Raw genomic sequence first — 18,989 nt, forward strand, 5'->3', positions numbered from 1 at the left:
AGAGTGTTTTATTTTAATCAGGTGATATTTTCCAGTGATTCAAATACAAGGAAGCTGCAGAGCCGTGTGATGTATTTTCAGTATGGACCTTTATTAAACATTCCTCATGTCTCTTGATTGACACATTCACCTCTTAACAAAATAATTATGTTCAATGTATAGAAATAACAGTCTTGCCTTTAAGCAAAATGCTAAAACACAAAATAACATACACACACCCCAGTGTAATTTTTCTTCTCCTGAGTAAATACATAATATAATTTGGTTAAGGCTTAAGACATTAAGCAGACTGATAGAAAGTTGGACTTTGTTAAAACCCATAAAATAAGTGTTAGAGCCTGTTGAGTTGGTAAGGTTCTTCAATTTAGCAACAGTTTTTATGACTGGAAAATGTGCTGGTTCAGTACACGGAGAGGGGACCGTCTGGCAAAGAAGGGACGTACCAAAATAAGGATGTTTATGAGGTTTGCACAGATTTTAAAAGTTGCAAATGACACAGCAAAGCTTTTGTTTTCTATAAAACTTCTAGAAACAGGAGGTAGAGCAAAGCTATGTACAGTAAGGGGATGGATAGTGTCAAACTGTGCCCTCTAGTGGTCAGGTTTGGCTGTCCACTGTGGCCTCCAATTCATTTAGTTAAAATTGACATCCAAAGTCTTGCAAAGTGCTTTCTCTCACAATAAAGGCCAAGGGCAGGACAGGTCTCTCAAAAACAACAACAACAACAACTTTATACTTGGAAATGATTAGAGCAAAGGTAGCTTAGCTTAATGGCTTATACCAGCATTTATATTTCAGTTGTAAATGTTATTAAAAAAAAGAACCTCATGTTGTACTGATACTGCATTTGTTACACTTTATATTTGATCAGTCTGTAACAGTGTTTGTGTGATAGCCTTATACAGCTGTGCCACGGTTTATCTCCAGATGCACCAGCTTGGTATTTTTCCCCGGTGTCTCATGTTCACCGTTGTTTTGATTTTCTGGTGTTTTGTCACTTCCCTTGTCCTTCTTCTCATCACCGCTCCTATAAGACAGAAGAAGCAGGGGGACATTTTAATCTATTTCAGAGTAATATTTTTTTTTTGTATGCTCACATTTCTATGTTTCAATATTCTCACTTCTTCTTGAAGAGTTTCTTAAACGAGCTCCTGAACCCTCCTTTGTCCTGCTTCCGACTCCTCTCGCTGAAGGGTGTCTGATTACTCTCCTCTGCCCCGCCCCTCCACTTTGAATCGTCCCCCCATGATTGGAATCCAGAGTCCTGGAGGAGTTGAACACAATATTACAATTAATTCAATTACAGTTTTATGACATTGATACCATTCATAGTGTTTATGTCCCTGTAAGATCAACAACAGAGAAAAGGGCCATAGAGTTTGTTTTTAGATTGCCCTTGGGTTTAGGGAAAGTAAAATAGACTGCACTTGTATAACGCCTTTCTAGTTTCCGACCACTCGAGGCACTTTTAGAACTCGTGAAACTCACCCTTTCACACACTCATTCATAGACTTATGTAGTGCCAAGTATGGTCCTTTGACAAGGTACTAAATATCCACTGCTCCAACTAGTAAAAAATATTGATTGATTGACATATTTCACTCAAGACATTTAATTTGTTCACGTTTGCTCAAACCCACAATGCTGAGCATCCCATGGAGATCGTCATTCTGTTTGTCAGTTTCAGCTCTGGTCCCCAGGGGGCTCTGGACCCTACGGGATGGGGTGGAACATCCTCTGCTGCCCTTACTGCCCTGGCGCTCCAGCTTAGCATGGCTGCCCAGTCCCACCCTATGCAGATGGTCTGACAGAGCACCACCATCCAGGCTCACTGTGGCGTCCATCTGCAGGCCGTTCAGTGACTAGAGACAACAGAAAACATGTACATGTTGATTTTTGTAAGAATTTTTTGAGAATCTTTGTACGCAAACTCAAACGAGCTCACCTTGCTCTTACGCTGGCTGGCCTGAAGGGGGCGATGCTGATTGTGCCGCATCATTACAGCTTCATCTGGAGACACACACCCTCGGTTGGGCAGTTTGTTATAACCATTCCCATGTCTTCCACCATTGCCAAAGACATCGCGTGTTGTCGACACATTTGCTGCAGCGGAATGATGTGACGCTGAGGGGCCTTTGGGGCACTTCACAAAGGCAATGTCGATGGAGGAATCTGAAGAGTCAGAGGAGCAGTGGTCGAACATGGTGACGGCATGGAGGGAGCCTCCCTCCTCTTCGTAGAGGCTCTCCATCCCTGGTGGGTCTGGAGGAAGAAGGAACTCTCCAAGGGCATCAGCCAGAGCAGAGCCTGGTTGAACTTGACGGTACTCTGCAGGTCTGGAGGGCACATGATGATGGCACGGCATGGACCTCTCTGATGCCTCACTCTCCGGGATACTGCCAAGAGCTGAAAGCCAAAAATTGGTTGACTGGTGGGGGAAAGCATTTAAGAATCTGCGTCTGTTTGCATGTCAGTTTCTGCTGAAACCCTACATTTAATACATGAGGGAAATCCGGACAAAACTTCCCAAATAAATAGCAAAAGGGTCCCAAAGCCAACAAGTAGGACATGGGGTAGATACCTGGGTGATGATGCTGATTGTACCAAGTCTTGTTGACCCTGACAAAGGGGCCTGTGCCCTGAACTGGGGATTATCAATTTAAATTAGTTTTTGGCTCTTGCCTTAGTGTATAGGACAGCGGAAGAGAGACAGGAAATGTGGGGAGTAGAGAGTGGGGGATGACTTGCACCAAAAGATCGGCAGACTCAGAGTCGAACCTGCAATCAGTAGCCTCTGTACATGGAGCACCTGCTCTACCAACTGAGCTAAACCAGCACCTTGGGGATTATCAATGAATTTGGGTGCTTAACATTTGCCACACAATCTCAGATTGTACTGGGAGTTAAAAAGCTTTGGCATAGGAGTAGGCAGACTTTCCTCTACATGGTTGGACCAGGGTTAAACCTCTGTGTTGGCAAGCGGTCACCCTGCTGTGCCCTTTAGCAAGTCATTAATACCAGCTCTTGGGGAGCTACTCAACGGGTTCATTGTGCTCTAAACAAAGTGCTTTATATGAGTTCCTAAAAGTCTTTCGACCTATTCCAAGTGGTCACTCTGATGCGGGGCAAAAAGCCAGTCATCAAATTGTACAAATCAGGCTTACAAGCATAAGACATTCTTGCACGCCAGTATGCACTTGGTGCTAAAAGTAACTGTGTACTGATTTTTAAATCCTGACTGCTTGCTTACATGCAGACACTTGGCAAATTGCTGCTTAATGTAGGCATGCTGGGAAGATTCAGATAATTACAAAACACTGGTTTTGGACACCATTCTACAGTCCAACAAGTAACTCATTTGAAGAATACTGATAGCTCCCAAGATCAACCTAATAACATGCACAGCATTCATGCATTCAAGGACAAATCAATTACAAACCACAGAAAGATTAATCTGTTGCACACATTAGAAACTTTTGTGATCACAGACCTGTTGGTTTGTGGTTCCTTGAGTCCATGCTGGGGCTGAAGAACTGGAGCTGGGGCGGCCACTCTGTGTCGTAACAATGAGCATCCGAATCCTGGTCCTGATCCCAAGTTTGGAAACGGTGAGACTGGATCTGCTCCAGGAGACGCTGCTTGCTCTGCTTCACCTGGTTTGCATGTTCTCTGTGACGGATGGACAGTTCACATAAGCGGATTCATCAACCCTGCCATAACACTTGTGTGTGCTACCTTTCTAGATACAAATATGAGATAAACAGAGCCACTACTCACAGCATGGCACCGTTGCATGGGTACGGCGAGCCAATGTTGTTAGCCTGAATCCCACTTTCTACTGTCTTTAGTAGCTGTTTCATGGTAGACCTGCAGGGGACAGAACACTATTTTACCATATTTTACAGTGACAACATGTCATGTTTAGCCTCATTCTTGTCATGTCTTTTGTTTCATACAGTTGCAATCCTGACCTCTTCATCTCCTTGCGGTTGTGCAGCAGCAGCTCCTGGTTGTGCTGCAGGAGGTGGTGGTACTGAGCCGTGAAGGACCTGAACTGCTGGATGCACACCAGCAGCAGGTAGTAGTCTGGGTGCTCTGCGTCTGTTTGCCTCAGCAGCCCCTGCACACACACACATTGATTATTCATGTTGACACATGTTTTAGCAGATGCTGCGTTCAGTCTCATCTGCGTCAATGGGATATGAAACATATTTCTGTGCTTCCACTCTATGATCCTGTGTGTGAAATTTAATACAGGAAATGAGTTTGAGTAGTGTATGGCATTTTAAGTGAATTCCTTTTAGTTGTTAAAAGTGTGTGTGGATAAAAATCGAACCTGCAGCAACAGCAGGTACTCAGGGATCCTCTGAACCGGCTGAAGGAGCAGAGTGTAGAGAGACGGCTTGGACTCGTCGCCCGTGATGTCACTCTGTTGGAAGCATCATGGGCCAATCAGAGCATAAGGAGTCAGGTTGACCGATCAGGATGGAAGGACAAAGCCAGTTAGTACAGCAGGTTTAACAATCTGTTGCTATGGTACACAAACATGGCAGAGAAATGAACTCTTTGGATCAATAACTAACCATACATAGATTCATCAGAAATGTCTTGGAATAACAGAGATGCTGGTGTTAAAAAAACAAACATTTTTATAATTACCTTATAGTTGTGTCATTCTAAAATAAATATTAAGCTGTCTCATCCTGACCTGTCATCTCAAATTCAAATGCCCAACAGTTTCATGTCCTGTCATTTCCTTTTATGCAATATTCTGCCACCTTATCATTTCCTTCTTTTGTTACCTCCAGGAAGGCAGCAGATTTCACGGAGCTGGAGGAAAGCATGGTGACGACTGACAGACAGTCTGGAAGCTCCTTCAGGTAGGACACATAAAAGTCCAAGAAATCATTCTGAAAGAAGACGGAGAGAAGAAGCGTCATCTTCCTTGTGACTGATTTCATAAACAGACTTAATGTGAGCTTACATTTTTTTCTGATTTAAAGCACATTTTCTCTTCACATATATCTTTGTGTTCTGTTGAGATGACGTCGTTTCAGATACCTCACCAGCACAATCTACCTTTTCGGGTCACCCTCTAATTCACTTTGAATAGAAGCATGTAAATTTAACTAAACCAATTAAATATGTATGAAAAGGAAGATTTAATGTAAAGATTTAAAATTAATTTTTGTAATAAGAGAATACCTCTCTTTGTTTCTTTCCTTCCTTCTTGCCTGCTATTTTCCCTCTTTAACCCCATAACCCATAATGCATTGTGAACCTGCCTTTATTGTTTTTTTCTAAATAGGTAGGTTCATACCACTTACTGCATTTCCTTCTGTTCACTTCACACAGAATTACCCCCACATTGACTTTAATTGAATAGACTCCTTAGCTTTAGTTAATTGTGTCCATTTAAGGTTTTTCTTTTGGCTCAGGTTGCCACTTGGTCTTCCTGACATTTCAGAACATTACATTTTTATCTTTCAGTATTTGTTTTTTAAAATTTAAATCCACAAATGTCACTTGACCTTTTTTTTTCTTTTTAACACTACTGACATAATTGTGGCATTATGAACTCCTAATGTTGTGATTGTAGAAGTTTCCTTCAATGAAACAGGACACCCTGAAGTTGCTTTTTTAATCATAAAAAACATTATAGTTCCATCTTCAATCAGTCTCTAAAGAGAACTCTTGGTCTGTCAAGTCTTTCAGTGAATTGTAATCATCCAAGCATCAGTTCATCCTTTTTGCCGTGAGTTAATTTGTACAGTGATAACAAGAATCACTTTTGTCTTTGTACATCTGTATTCCAGCTGTCGACGTGGCCCCACTGGAATTTGACATTTGATTTAATGTCCGTCATGGCAGCCAAAGCGATTCAGATTCATTAGAAATGGCCCGTCACAAGACCAAACCTTCTGACCCCGCCACATTAAGCAGCCTGGAACAGCACTGTGCATTGTGTATGACAAGTTTTGGACTTCCAAGCTTGTAAACAGGCGGTCCAGATCCTTTGAGTTATATCCACAGAAGTACCAGATAAATCCTACATGTAGTGATATTCTAAGATCAACAAGATGATGATTCAACTCTATGGAGAATTTTAGAGTCAGTGGATTTGGTGGTGGTGTACTGTGATTCAGTATACCACAGGATTCCTTAAATATGTTGTCTACAGTGGCCAAAATACATAAAGAGGTGATTATGATCTTACAAATGCACATACAGTAAAATGCAGAGTAGCTTGTACTAATGAGTCTAATGAATTCAGAGTCTCTGTTGGCTGATTACCTCTTTGCTGGTGAGCCTCATAAACACATCCCCCATGATGCCTTGCCACTGGCACTTGAGCACACGTTCCTGGAGAGTATGGAGGAGCTCCAGGTGCTGCTGGATCAGAAACCTCAGAGAGCTGGGAAACGGACTGAAGACAAGAAAAATAATGTTCTTATGAAGTTTCTGATGTGACAGACATCTGACAGCAGCAGGTAGATCAGATTAAAACAAACAGAACTGCTAATAAAACTGCTACCAATTGACCGAGTTCAATATTTGAACCTTCTTAGCGATACTTTGGGTCATTGGGAACCTGTGTTCTGCAGCTAAGCAGTGATTACATTAGCAGGCTACATGAAGAGTATCCCCTCTGTTTGGCTGGTGTTTATATCCTGCTTTCATTTGATTACTTTATTTCCTGTTCTCCCCTCACTGCAAGCTCTCAAATTAGATCAGTAGCCACCCCTGGGATCAATTCTGAGTGTTTATCTGTGTGTGAGTTTATGCGGATGTGAATGAGAGAGACAGACAAAGAGTTACACAACTGTGGTCTGTAATATTTATTGAGTTTGGTTTAAAACGTTTCAGGGAAATCTTTCCAGCAGATAAGGATGACGATGTCTGGGTCATCCTGCACTTTCACAAGCCTCCTCTTTATTACATTACATACTTATCCATTATGAGTTCATTTTAATGATGTCTTTTTTATGTCGCATTTTGAAATATAGTTAGTTTTGTCAAAGCTCACCCAGTTGTCTTTGTGTGTTTGCAGGCTTACCGTTTGTCTTTGGAAGTGAGAGCTTCTGTTCCATTAAAGGAGATGTTGGCCTTCAGTAACAGAGACAGGTGAGACACATAAACTCTCTCTGACTCCAGCAGCTCCAGAGCCACTCTCTGCCTCTTATCTGCAAACACAGACACAAAATACAAGGTTAAACTATGTTGAGCTACAAATAAGTCATGTGTCGTCTTCTTGTTCTGACTTTAAACAGCCCCTCGGCTATTGGCTGATATTTAAAGTCGCGTACTGGTGACTATAAAGAGATCATCTGATATCAAAGAACAGCCAACGGCAGATGGCGAGTTCTGTTTTATCCCTGGATGTGATACTAAGAGATTAAGTGATTCTTTGAGTGTTTTGTGATGTGGATAGTATGTTGCCTGTGTAAAAAGATCGTTTTGCTATATTTAACTTTAAAGGGCCAGTTCGCCGATTTTCAACCTCAGTCCTATCGTGCTATTATGGGGAGCTAATGCCATTATGGTAGGAAAAAAATGCTATTTCATTCTGCGCCTTTGGAGGACGCTATCCGCTTCTCAAAACTACACTTCCTCAATCTAGGACGCCCACCTCCGATGTCATGTCTCGTTTCAAAATCGTCAGGTTTGAATTGTAGACTGCAGACCTGAAGATTTTTTAGACGATCCACCGGTATATTCTCATCGTATTTCAGATTCTGTCCCGCTCTGAGCCGTTGCCTGCAGCGAAACGGTAGTATTTCACTCCAGCGTCTCTCGCTAGGCCGTTCCTTTCAGAGGGAGGGGCGCAATGCACGCTGGGTGTTGTAGGAATGTAGAATGGGTGAAACCCTGAGATGTTTGTACAACTTTCTCCACAGACAGTGACTTTTTCCAGGGGCAAATTGCTCCTTTAAATATCTGTTTGAATTACAGGAAGTCTGACGACTAGAAAAATGCACTTAGCTAGCTGTCTCCTAGCTTATACAGTTAGCTAAGCACATTTTCTCTAGCCTATCTTAGATTAAAAACTGGAAACGGGGACAATGCCTAGTACTGTCCAAAGGTAACATACACCTAACAGCTCTCTAAATAAGAATATATATATATGGTCATATATCTTAGTGTTGCATACCAACTTCCTGTAGCATTTTCTAGTTGGCTCTTAACTTTACAGTTAAAACTAAACTCTAAGAACAAGATATGAATGTTGATAAGTGAGCTTCAAAGGTGCTATCAGGTGAAAATGTTATCCTTTTGATAGAGCTCAGCTAGCTGTTTCCCCCTGTTTCAAGTCTTTATGCTAAGCTAGGCTAACTGATTGTAGGCGAACATTTAGCAGAGAGTGATCTTGATCTTCTCGACTAACTGTTGGCTAAACAGTGAAAAGGCGAATATACCATACGTAAAACTGTTCCTTTTATCAATTGGTGAATGTATTAGCGTGAGGTAGCAAACTGTGAGTGGTAGTGTTAATAATCATTTTAGTTATTTGTGTCTCTCACTGGTTTCAGTCGGGTTGGTTGGTGTCTCTGAGTCGTCTCTGCTGTTCTTCCTCTCTCCCCACGCTGGAGTCTTGGGCAGAAAACCTCTCTGCTGCTGCTGCTGAGCCTCCTGCTCAGAGGTAGAGGCTACCACACACACACACACACACACACGCACACACACACACACACACACACACACACACACACACACACACACACACACACACACAAATGGGTAAATGGCTCTTCTAGGTCTTCACTTGAACTTTTAGCTGAGTGGTTGTACGTGGATTTATTTTACACACATAGACTCACTCTGTGTGGATGTGGTGCTCCTCTGTGGTGATCCACTCGGGGGCAGACTGGAGAAGAAGTGTTGAATAACACTGATGTCTGACTGGCTGGGCACACAGATGTGTTCATCCCCTGTTGCTGCAAGCACATCTGCCTTAGAGCCCTTTCTACTTTTAAAGCAGTTAGAAGTAGAGTGAGAAGAAGATACAAACGAATTACTCACCAAGTTACACAACAAAAACTCTGGGGCAGTTTTGCAGTATGAGCCTTGCTTAAACTGTACAGATCCATTCATTTTTATTTAGAGCAGCAAATCAGTAAGAAAGAGGCTTTTTTTGTGGATGAAACACATTTAGTTTTATCCACAGATCATATTTATTAGTAATTTCTGTTGTACCTGTGTGGAACAGAGATGAAGTCTTTGTTGTTTTCGGACTGAAGCAGTTCTATCCTCTTCTGCATCTCTCTCTGTCTGCTGGACACATCTCTGACGTGAAACAACGCCACATTCAGCTCCTCCTGCATGCAGATTACACCAAGGAACTGCATGAGTGTAACTGACACAGTCTGTGCTGTATTTTACACTGTAAACCCCCAGGTCAGATTTTAAGGGAAATGTACTGGATTCATAAAAAAAGGACATTTTTCTTTCAACTAGAGCTTCTTTTAATAAGATGGAAAACCTACTAAGTAATAAAAAAAATGGTTAAGAAAGGAATCTATGAAAAATATATTCTAAATGTCACTAAAAATAAAAATACTTATGACATATAGGGCCAGTGATAGGGCGGAGTGATCTTGCGCCCATGTTAGCGCCCATGAACATGTTGGTCTTAAAATGAGGTCAGGCAAACGGGTGGCATGTTGCTACCTTGAGGATGCAGAAAGTGACTGCGCCATAGACCTGACAAAAACCTGGTCTGAAGTCTAAAGTCTATGTCTGTGCTATTTAAAGTGTTCATTATGGACATACATCGGCGAGTTCACAACATGCAGGCTGAAATCCGCCGTGTAAGTAGCAACACGCCTGCCTGCAGACGCATCTGGCTCATAAAGGGAATGAGAGCTGACTAATCGGTTTGAGTCATGTTGCGGCCAAAACGCACCGATGAAAAATCAAGGGACTTAAGCCAACCTCTTTGCGCCTTGTGCCTCACTTTGCGCCCAGATTGTGCACCGCGTAACTAGCAAAAGTGGGTCTGACACGACCAGACTTTTTTGAGTGGGGTGGCCCAACTGGGGCATTTAATTAACCCTTCCTTCTAAGCTTAATTCTTTAAGAACTCAAACAGAAGATGTGTGGTCAGAGTAAAAATTAAAGGTATAAAGGAAATGTGCCACACTGAAATGGAAAGAAAGCTACTAGGAGCCTGGTGCAACACAGCCCAAAAAGTTGATTTTAACACAAGTCCCGCCTCTGACAAGGCAAATAGCCAATCCTTGGGGTGGATCAGATTTCAAGGGGGGCCCAGACCACCCCTCTGGATCCGTCCCTGGCGCCATGCACTTTAGACCAGCGGTTCTGTAGACAAGTGGGGTCCACGAAAATAATAGCCTGGCTGTCCGCGAAATAGTAATAATAATACATTTATAATAAATTATAAAATTGTGCTGCATCATTAAAAACTGCTTGTCTACAGATAAGGACTGTTTAGGACCACAGCATTAATGCTGCCAAGTTAAGTCCACAAGAAATTTGAATAAAATTAACCTCTGTTTTTAAGTATTTACGTGATTCAAATTGAAATGTTTTTTCTGTTTATCGTCGGTTTGTATTACGTGCGTCGATGCGTCGCAAGCTGGAGCACAGTAAAGTTATAAAGCAGAAATGGATCTTGTCACTCTTTGCTGGCGGTCTCCCTGGGCGTCATGTTCTGGGGAGCGCTGGCTTCAGCCTCAACCGTTTGAATGAAGCCGCGGTACGTTCAGTATAAGCCTAAATGTCTCTCTGCTCCGCTTGTATTTACTGTTTAGTTCTCTCTCTCGTACTTGCTCGACCAATGCGCACTCAACGACACAAGTTACAGCGAGACGAGAGGAGAGATGCGTTCCAGTCCAGTTGGTAAAACTCAAACTCCATCTTTTAATAGAGGGGAGGGTAAGAAGTAGACTTCTGAAGTAGCCTACCTTCTCAATAATTGTTGATTTATGTTTTCAAGTAGCCCAGTATGTTCTGTTGTTTCATTAGCTCACCCTGCTCGTCTTAAATAAGTACTTAGGTAAAAATACTGATTCTCCAGTTCAGGGAAAGGGATGCTTTGAAATGCAGTGATTAGATTAATCTATGTGTCATAAGTCCAGTATTTTTCTGATCAGGCATCTGACAAATAGTCTATTATTATTTTTACTTTTTTTGTTTATATTACACATTTTGTCAGTATTAATATCATCACACAGTGATGTAGAAATTGGAGACTAAAAAAGTAATCTTAAAAAAATAGTCTTCGGAATAATTGATAAATTAGTCGTTATTAATCGAAAAAGAATTGTTAGATTAATTGACAAGAAAATAATCATTAGGTCATAAATGGGGCCCATAGAGTTTGATGTTTGTGTACTCAGGTTTAATATGATACAATTTAAAGATACACATTTATTACACTGCTGCAATGTGCATGTATGTTCAATAGTATCACCTTCCATTCAAATCCACTTTTAACCATCATTAAGATCATAAAATATATGTTAAAATAGAAATAAGGTTTTCACAGGTCTGTTTTTCCTCTACTGTTTAGCAGTGTGACTGGCCTTTCTAATAAATTAAATTAGTTTACATCAGAGTTCCAGTCAGATGTTCTAAATTATCCCACAGCCGCCTCTTGATCTCACTCATGAAAGACTGTTTGTGTGTGTGTGTGTGTGTGTGTGTGTGTGTGTGTGTCCTGTGTAGTGTCTCCAGCACCTTGAAAGTGTTGAGGGAGTTCTTGAGGCCCATTATCTTATCATCCACTTCGGTCTCATGAGCCTGCAGCTTCTCCTCCAGGCAGTTGTCCCTCTGACGCAGCACGCACAGCTCCGTCAGGGCGGCGTGGAGCCCCTCGCGCAGCTCTGCCACCAGGCCCTGCAGCTGCATCACAGGAAGCAGATGTTTTAGGCATGTGATTTGGGGTTGCTGACGTCTTCAAATTGAAAGAGGAACATTATTTTAAAGAATTTTGAAGTCTAAACTTTGAACTAAAGCATTCAGTATTTACAGTGGGGCAAAAAAGTATTTAGTCAGCCACCAATTGTGCAAGTTCTCCCACTTAAAAAGATGAGAGATGCCTGTAATTTTCATCATAGGTACACTTCAACTATGAGAGACAGAATGGGGGGAAAGAATCCAGGAAATCACATTGTAGGATTTTTAATGAATTAATTGGTAAATTCCTCGGTAAAATAAGTATTTGGTCACCTACAAACAAGCAAGATTTCTGGCTCTCACAGACCTGTAACTTCTTCTTTAAGAGGCTCCTCTGTCCTCCACTCGTTACCTGTATTAATGGCACCTGTTTGAACTCGTTATCAGTATAAAAGACACCTGTCCACAACCTCAAACAGTCACACTCCAAACTCCACTATGGCCAAGACCAAAGAGCTGTCAAAGGACACCAGAAACAAAATTGTAGACCTGCACCAGGCTGGGAAGACTGAATGTGCAATAGGTAAGCAGCTTGGTGTGAAGAAATCAACTGTGGGAGCAATTATTAGAAAATGGAAGACATACAAGACCACTGATAATCTCCCTCGATCTGGGGCTCCACGCAAGATCTCACCCCGTGGGGTCAAAATGATCACAAGAACGGTGAACAAAAATCCCAGGACCACACGGGGGGACCTAGTGAATGACCTGCAGAGAGCTGGGACCAAAGTAACAAAGGCTACCATCAGTAACACACTACGCCGCCAGGGACTCAAATCCTGCAGTGCCAGACGTGTCCCCCTGCTTAAGCCAGTACATGTCCAGGCCCGTCTGAAGTTTGCTAGAGAGCATTTGGATGATCCAGAAGAGGATTGGGAGAATGTCATATGGTCAGATGAAACCAAAATAGAACTTTTTGGTAAAAACTCAACTCGTCGTGTTTGGAGGAGAAAGAATGCCGAGTTGCATCCAAAGAACACCATACCTACTGTGAAGCATGGGGGTGGAAACATCATGCTTTGGGGCTGTTTTTCTGCAAGGGGACCAGGACGACTGATCCGTGTAAAGGAAAGAATGAATGGGGCCATGTATCGTGAGATTTTGAGTGAAAACCTCCTTCCATCAGAAAGGGCATTGAAGATGAAACGTGGCTGGGTCTTTCAGCATGACAATGATCCCAAACACACCGCCCGGGCAACGAAGGAGTGGCTTCGTAAGAAGCATTTCAAGGTCCTGGAGTGGCCTAGCCAGTCTCCAGATCTCAACCCCATAGAAAATCTGTGGAGGGAGTTGAAAGTCCGTGTTGCCCAGCGACAGGCCCAAAACATCACTGCTCTAGAGGAGATCTGCATGGAGGAATGGGCCAAAATACCAGCAACAGTGTGTGAAAACCTTGTGAAGACTTACAGAAAACGTTTGACCTCTGTCATTGCCAACAAAGGGTATATAACAAAGTATTGAGATGAACTTTTGTTATTGACCAAATACTTATTTTCCACCATAATTTGCAAATAAATTCTTTAAAAATCAGACAATGTGATTTTCTGGATTTTTTTTTCTCATTTTGTCTCTCATAGTTGAGGTATACCTATGATGAAAATTACAGGCCTCTCTCATCTTTTTAAGTGGGAGAACTTGCACAATTGGTGGCTGACTAAATACTTTTTTGCCCCACTGTATGTTCTTATATTTTCTTTAGTGGTTTTTTTAGTAGTGTTTGGGCTCTTTTACTTCAAGTTATTTTTAGGCCCAGAAACGTCTCTTAATCATATTCTGTGTGTTGGATTCCACCACCTTCCTTTTTCTGTCATAGCTGATTGAATTTATCCAGGAGGGATAACTGAATCAGCTCATGGGAACGAAACATTGGTCGAAGCTGCTCTCTCTCTCTCCCCCAAATCTTTCCATCTCTCTCTCTCGCTCACACTCTCTCGGTCATGTGAAAGGCATGAGGCAGTAGGCTGAATAGAGCATCTGTCCGCAGAGCCTTCTTGCTCTGCTTCTCCTCTGATGCTATCTGTCGCCGAAAGTGCTACAGTACGTCTGTACACCTGGGGGCTGCAGGTTTAAAGAGCAACAATGATACGAATTCCTCACAGATCTTATTATTTCATTATTTCATTTGCACGTTTAAGCTCAAGTTGAAGTTTGTTCCTTTGATGAGACTTAAATAAGGACAGAAATGAATACGTTTTGGGTTAGCTTGTTGCTTTTCTACAGCAACCTTTGTGTGACAGCTAATGTGTTAAACATAAACTATAAATTAACGGCAAAATGCCTGAAAAACAAGTGCGGAAATCTTTACCTAAGTATTTGTAAAGACACAGTAAGTCTACTCTATGAGCAAACATGCACTCATCCAAAAGTCATGAGACTTCGCAGAAACTAAAATCGGAGAAACATGAAGCGAACCTTCACACCACACGCTCTGTGATTAAAAACGCTCGGACACTTTGTTTTCTCTGCATGTTACCCTTCAGCTAAGCGGGCACTATTTGTGGCTTTGCTTTTCATGAAGTGAAACCTTGTTATGAGTTAGAAAGCTCAACAGTTACTAGTTGGTCTGAGGGCACAGACAGCATGTAATCTCTGACGAGTCATCACCGTCATTAGACTCAGTGTTGTTGTGAGTCTAAATATCAGAGAAGTGGATGTTGAACTGCAGAATAGTGCTTCTTTTCCTCTCTCCAAGAATGTTACAAAAACAAAAAAATCGTATAGATCAAACAGCTCCTCAAATTTGAAGTTTGACCTTTGACCTTTTTGTGACTTATGACCACAATGTTTGCTGGAGTTCTTCAGAAGATTGCAAATCATAAGACTAAAGAATTTTCCCATGACAAATGTAAAAGAATGTGTGAAACAATCAGCGAGCAGGTCATTTAGTACAGCTTAAAGGGGCTTAAACAGATCTTTTACGTATGTATGTATAAATATGTATACAATTTTTAAAATGAAACAAACTTTACCGAGTGATTGTGATTCAAAACGTAATCGTAAGAGAAACCACTACAAAAAGGCTTAAATGTTTTCCTTGTAGTAAAGTTTTGCCCTCTGCTCCTAAAAAACGGAGGGACCAATTTGAAGGAGAAGAGATGGAAATTGTTACCAGAATCCAGCAAAGCAGCCGTATCCAAGTTGGTTGGTAAAGTAATGAAAGTCCTTGGCGATGTTTGTTCTAAACTCACCTTATGAGGTGTAAACCCAAGGCTACTTAAGTCATCCATTATTACCTGAACAATCTCCAGGTTGGCCTCCTCCACATTTTCTTCTTTATCTGAAAGAGTACAAAACAGAGCTGAGATAGGCGACACACAGGAAACAGCTCACTATGAAGATGTTGACTGATTCTATAATCTGATTAATCATCAATATCAATAAGAAGGGTCAATAATACCTTGGATAATAATGCGTTGTTCCAACATAAAAGGGGAGATTATGTTCGACAATAAGGTCTGCAATGAACAATGACCCTTACTGTTTTAATTTATAATCCCTTTATTTACTTAGATATTTAATTCTCAAATTGTTTTAGAATTAAAAAATTACACACATTTCAGCTTTTAACTTGAAGTGCAGGTGCCACATGTACCTTAATTTACAATCAATAATGTTCCCTTTAGATCTCATTAGCATACAAGTAACAGAGAGCAAAGGTTTATCTCAGAATTGTAAATACTTCCTAATATCAAAATGACAAAACCGACCTGGCGCCTCCTGACACTGTAAACTCTGTTGGTTTCCAAAATTGACTCTTTGGTTTGCCTTAAAATGACTGTAATAATCGAATTGTAAAGGATGTGTAATTTCACAAACTCTTTGTCCATAAACCGTCTCAATACAAGGAAAAAGCACCTTAAATAGTAAAAACATTTTTACTTTTAGTGAACAACATAGGAGAGTAGAGTAAGTTATTACCTGCACTTAACTGTATTGTCAACCCTATACACCTATGTTGTATACAACCTGTCCTTAATACAACTTTTTTTAGTATGGTTTACATTCACCTTTTTGGGTAAGTTATCATTCATGGCTCAGATTTCGATGCAAACTTGGTAATGGAGGGTGCGTATTTGCAGCAGGGTCCATGATAAATATTTTATGCCACAAAGGTCAAGTAGAGTACAGCCAGGTTTGAGAGTGCTCCAGCGGTCATGTGAAAGTGCTACGCACACCAGTCCTTCTCAACCAACTGCCCGAATGAACAAGCATTCTTCTTATGTCCTCTCTGGGCTTATGCGTCAATCTTCCTGTTACTTGAGGTAGCCAAGTGTTATGGCTCCAGGAGGTGACTCCTGATGGAATCATGTATTCATTTGTACTTGTTCGTTGCTGCCTTAGAGTGGGTTCACACAATATTTTGACTGCAGGAAAGTGCTGCACAAGGAAACTATGATGGATTGTACTTTTTAACGCAGTGCATTTTGAGACAATTAACGGGCTGTGTAAAAGCACAATGCTTCTGTTTGTTGTTGAAAGTTCAGAAGTCGAGGCTGCTGTCAACGTTGCCCAGGGTCATCTGAAATGCGCACTTAGCATATATTATCATGCATAATTGACAAGGCCTTCAGGCGCAATGTGCCACATCTGTACTGCTTAACCCTTCCTATCTGAAAGAGCAAAAGAAGCAATACAGGGTGAAACAATGGAGTCTTTCAGTCTGCAGGATTTACAGTACGACAAATTTCCTCTAACGACTTAGCTTTGTCATATTGTTACAGTTTTTACAGGCCGGAAAATATTGGGTTCAAGATGTCAACACTGAGCTACACTGTCCCAGACTGACCTCAAGCTGAAACAGAAATATGGTTTAATTATTACCCGTGTGAAACCAAAAGGTTCCTTGACTTAAAGCTAGACCATAGCATGTATAATCAGTGAACGCAGCCACTTGGTTTCAAAAGTGAAGCAAATCCGGAATAGTACTTGGCCAGCAGGGGGCGACTCCACTGGTTTGCCACCAGTTAATAATGACCCTACTGCTCATTAGATGTTACCCTAGTAAACACTTCCGCTAAATTGCCGTCTTCTTCAACACAGCATGACGTAAAATAGACGATAAAGTAAGGTATGCTTTGGGGCGTGGCTACCTGTGATTGACAAGCCGCAACGGCAATCTGTTAACCAGGATAGGGGAGTAGCAATGCGTATACACCCTCCGAATACGGTCACTTAAGGTTTTAAAAATCCAAGATGGCGAAGGCCAAATATTGCCCCACAAAGTAGTCCACAAACCAGTGGGTTACGTCAAAGTAACGTCACCCTCGTCACTGTAAAGTCAATTTTTTACATACAGTCTGAGGTATGTAAGAAATAGATCTATGATGAGGGACGAGTAACTGCAGTGCTGACAGTATATCTAAAATTAAATGTCCCACTTAGTACATCTTACATATTGTAAAGGATAAAATGAACACATTTATGGGATCATTATCAAAAACGCTTGTTGTGTTATGTGTTAAAGTAAAGCAATTGTCCAATATAATATCAGTATGGGATCCAGAGTGTTTCTACTTCTGCATGAGATCAGCCAAATGCATCTTTTCACACGACTTCCTTTCACACAAATTGTTGAGTTTTCAGAATAAATCCTTCTAATTCTTGAACAGATAGTTATTTTACCACACTTCTATCAAATTGGTACAATCCAGTGCAACAACTGATAGTTAACAGCAGATTTGCTGCTTTTTCTCTACTTTCTTTCACAGTGAATTTAATCTCTTTTGGTTTAAACCTTATGATCTGGGACCCTTGGGAGTTGTGATTCTAAGTTTGGTGACATTTTCCAAACAAACAATTGATTTAAAAGACTAATTTACAAATGAATCCATAACTATCATATCTGTAAGTCGCAGCGACAGAACAACGCACAACCTTTCTCTCGAAGTGCATCCATTTAAAAAGTCACAACTCAAGTCTTTTGACACTTTTTTTTTTACCTTCTGACACATCTTCCGTCCTATCCTCTGTTTCTGTTTGACCGTTTTCCATGTTTAGGTATCCTGTCCGCTCTGGTCCAATGTAGATTCAGCTGTCTGCTTCTGAGGTCCTTATCCAGCTCAAGAAGACTTCAGTCCGCTCCTCTGCCTTGTTCTCTCCCTCTGAACAGCCCCTATCTTCTGCTGTGATTAGTTTTTTCTCCTCCAAAGCATGTGAGTCCTATGATTCCCCTTGTGCACAAAAAGGCCCTTGTCTTCAGAGAGTAGAGGGACAGGAGGGAAGATCAGGAGGAGAGAGAGAGAGATATTTGCACATCATACAGTCACATACTGTAGCTCAATCATTAGACTGATGGAGGCGTTTCTGGGTGCTAATGAGGATCATTAACACAGCAAGCAATGCTGAAATGGAAAAGCCAGTTTTTGCAGGGGGTAATTGAAACGAGATTATTGAAGCGTTGTAAACAACTTTTCAAACAACTCGTTCAGTCATTTCTCTTTCACATAGATGGATAAATATTTAAACAAGTACCCAAATGTTTGCCGTTAGCCTACTCACGGCCATGGCTACATTAGCTCATAAACAGCTTATCAATTAAGTCTAAAAAAACTCTGATATCTTTCAATCTTTTTGCACAAAGTCGGTTTAAAGGTTTTTTTATATGTAAAATAAAGTTGTAAAAAAACATTTGTGGCTCCAAAGATAACTACACCTCTCTTTATCTTTGCTTGAGGCTCAAGGCTATGTTAGCCGCTACTAGCATAACTCACCCACATCTCCAGCTGAACTGTTGGTGGTTGAGTTAGGTTGTGGGTAATGTGGGAGCAACTGTAGACAAGGTAGGAGAATGTGTGAAGTATTAAGACTATGTATCTATCACGGCACTATAAGAAAGCGCATAAACATCAGTCATGATAGGTTTTACTCGGAAACAGATATTGTTCATGTGTGTGTGCGTGTGTTAGCCTGAGTATCAGTCTAATAGCCTCTTCCTTCATTGTAACACAGAAGCCTGTGTTTGCATCTTAGTCCATGTTGGTACCTCACTGCATGTGGAGTCCATCTGTCTGTCCCTCTGTTGTCTTCTTATCTTCAGGAAGTGTCTCTTTGGTTTCTCAGTCCCTCTGTCT

At 41.3% G+C, this 18,989-nt stretch overlaps 1 protein-coding gene across 1 annotated transcript; it reads right to left on the reverse strand.

Annotated features, from left to right (window-relative positions):
• Positions 1–594: 594 nt before the first annotated feature.
• arhgef33 (Rho guanine nucleotide exchange factor (GEF) 33) lies at positions 595–17,910 on the reverse strand. The gene is made up of 17 exons (XM_069659091.1): positions 17,859–17,910; positions 15,153–15,196; positions 11,701–11,865; positions 9,196–9,317; positions 8,820–8,968; positions 8,523–8,648; positions 7,058–7,184; positions 6,295–6,427; positions 4,803–4,910; positions 4,337–4,429; positions 3,972–4,120; positions 3,778–3,867; positions 3,491–3,669; positions 1,946–2,406; positions 1,641–1,862; positions 1,122–1,264; positions 595–1,027 (listed from the first exon to the last, which is right to left on the reverse strand). Exons 1-17 carry the CDS (start codon positions 17,908–17,910, stop codon positions 898–900), a joined length of 2,493 nt encoding a protein of 830 aa, XP_069515192.1. The 3' UTR covers positions 595–897.
• Positions 17,911–18,989: the final 1,079 nt, after the last annotated feature.

Source organism: Semicossyphus pulcher, unplaced genomic scaffold, assembly GCF_022749685.1.
Source record: "Semicossyphus pulcher isolate SPU_LCO1_2020_fin unplaced genomic scaffold, fSemPul1.0.p SCAF_12, whole genome shotgun sequence".
Taxonomy (NCBI): Eukaryota; Metazoa; Chordata; class Actinopteri; order Labriformes; family Labridae; genus Semicossyphus; species Semicossyphus pulcher.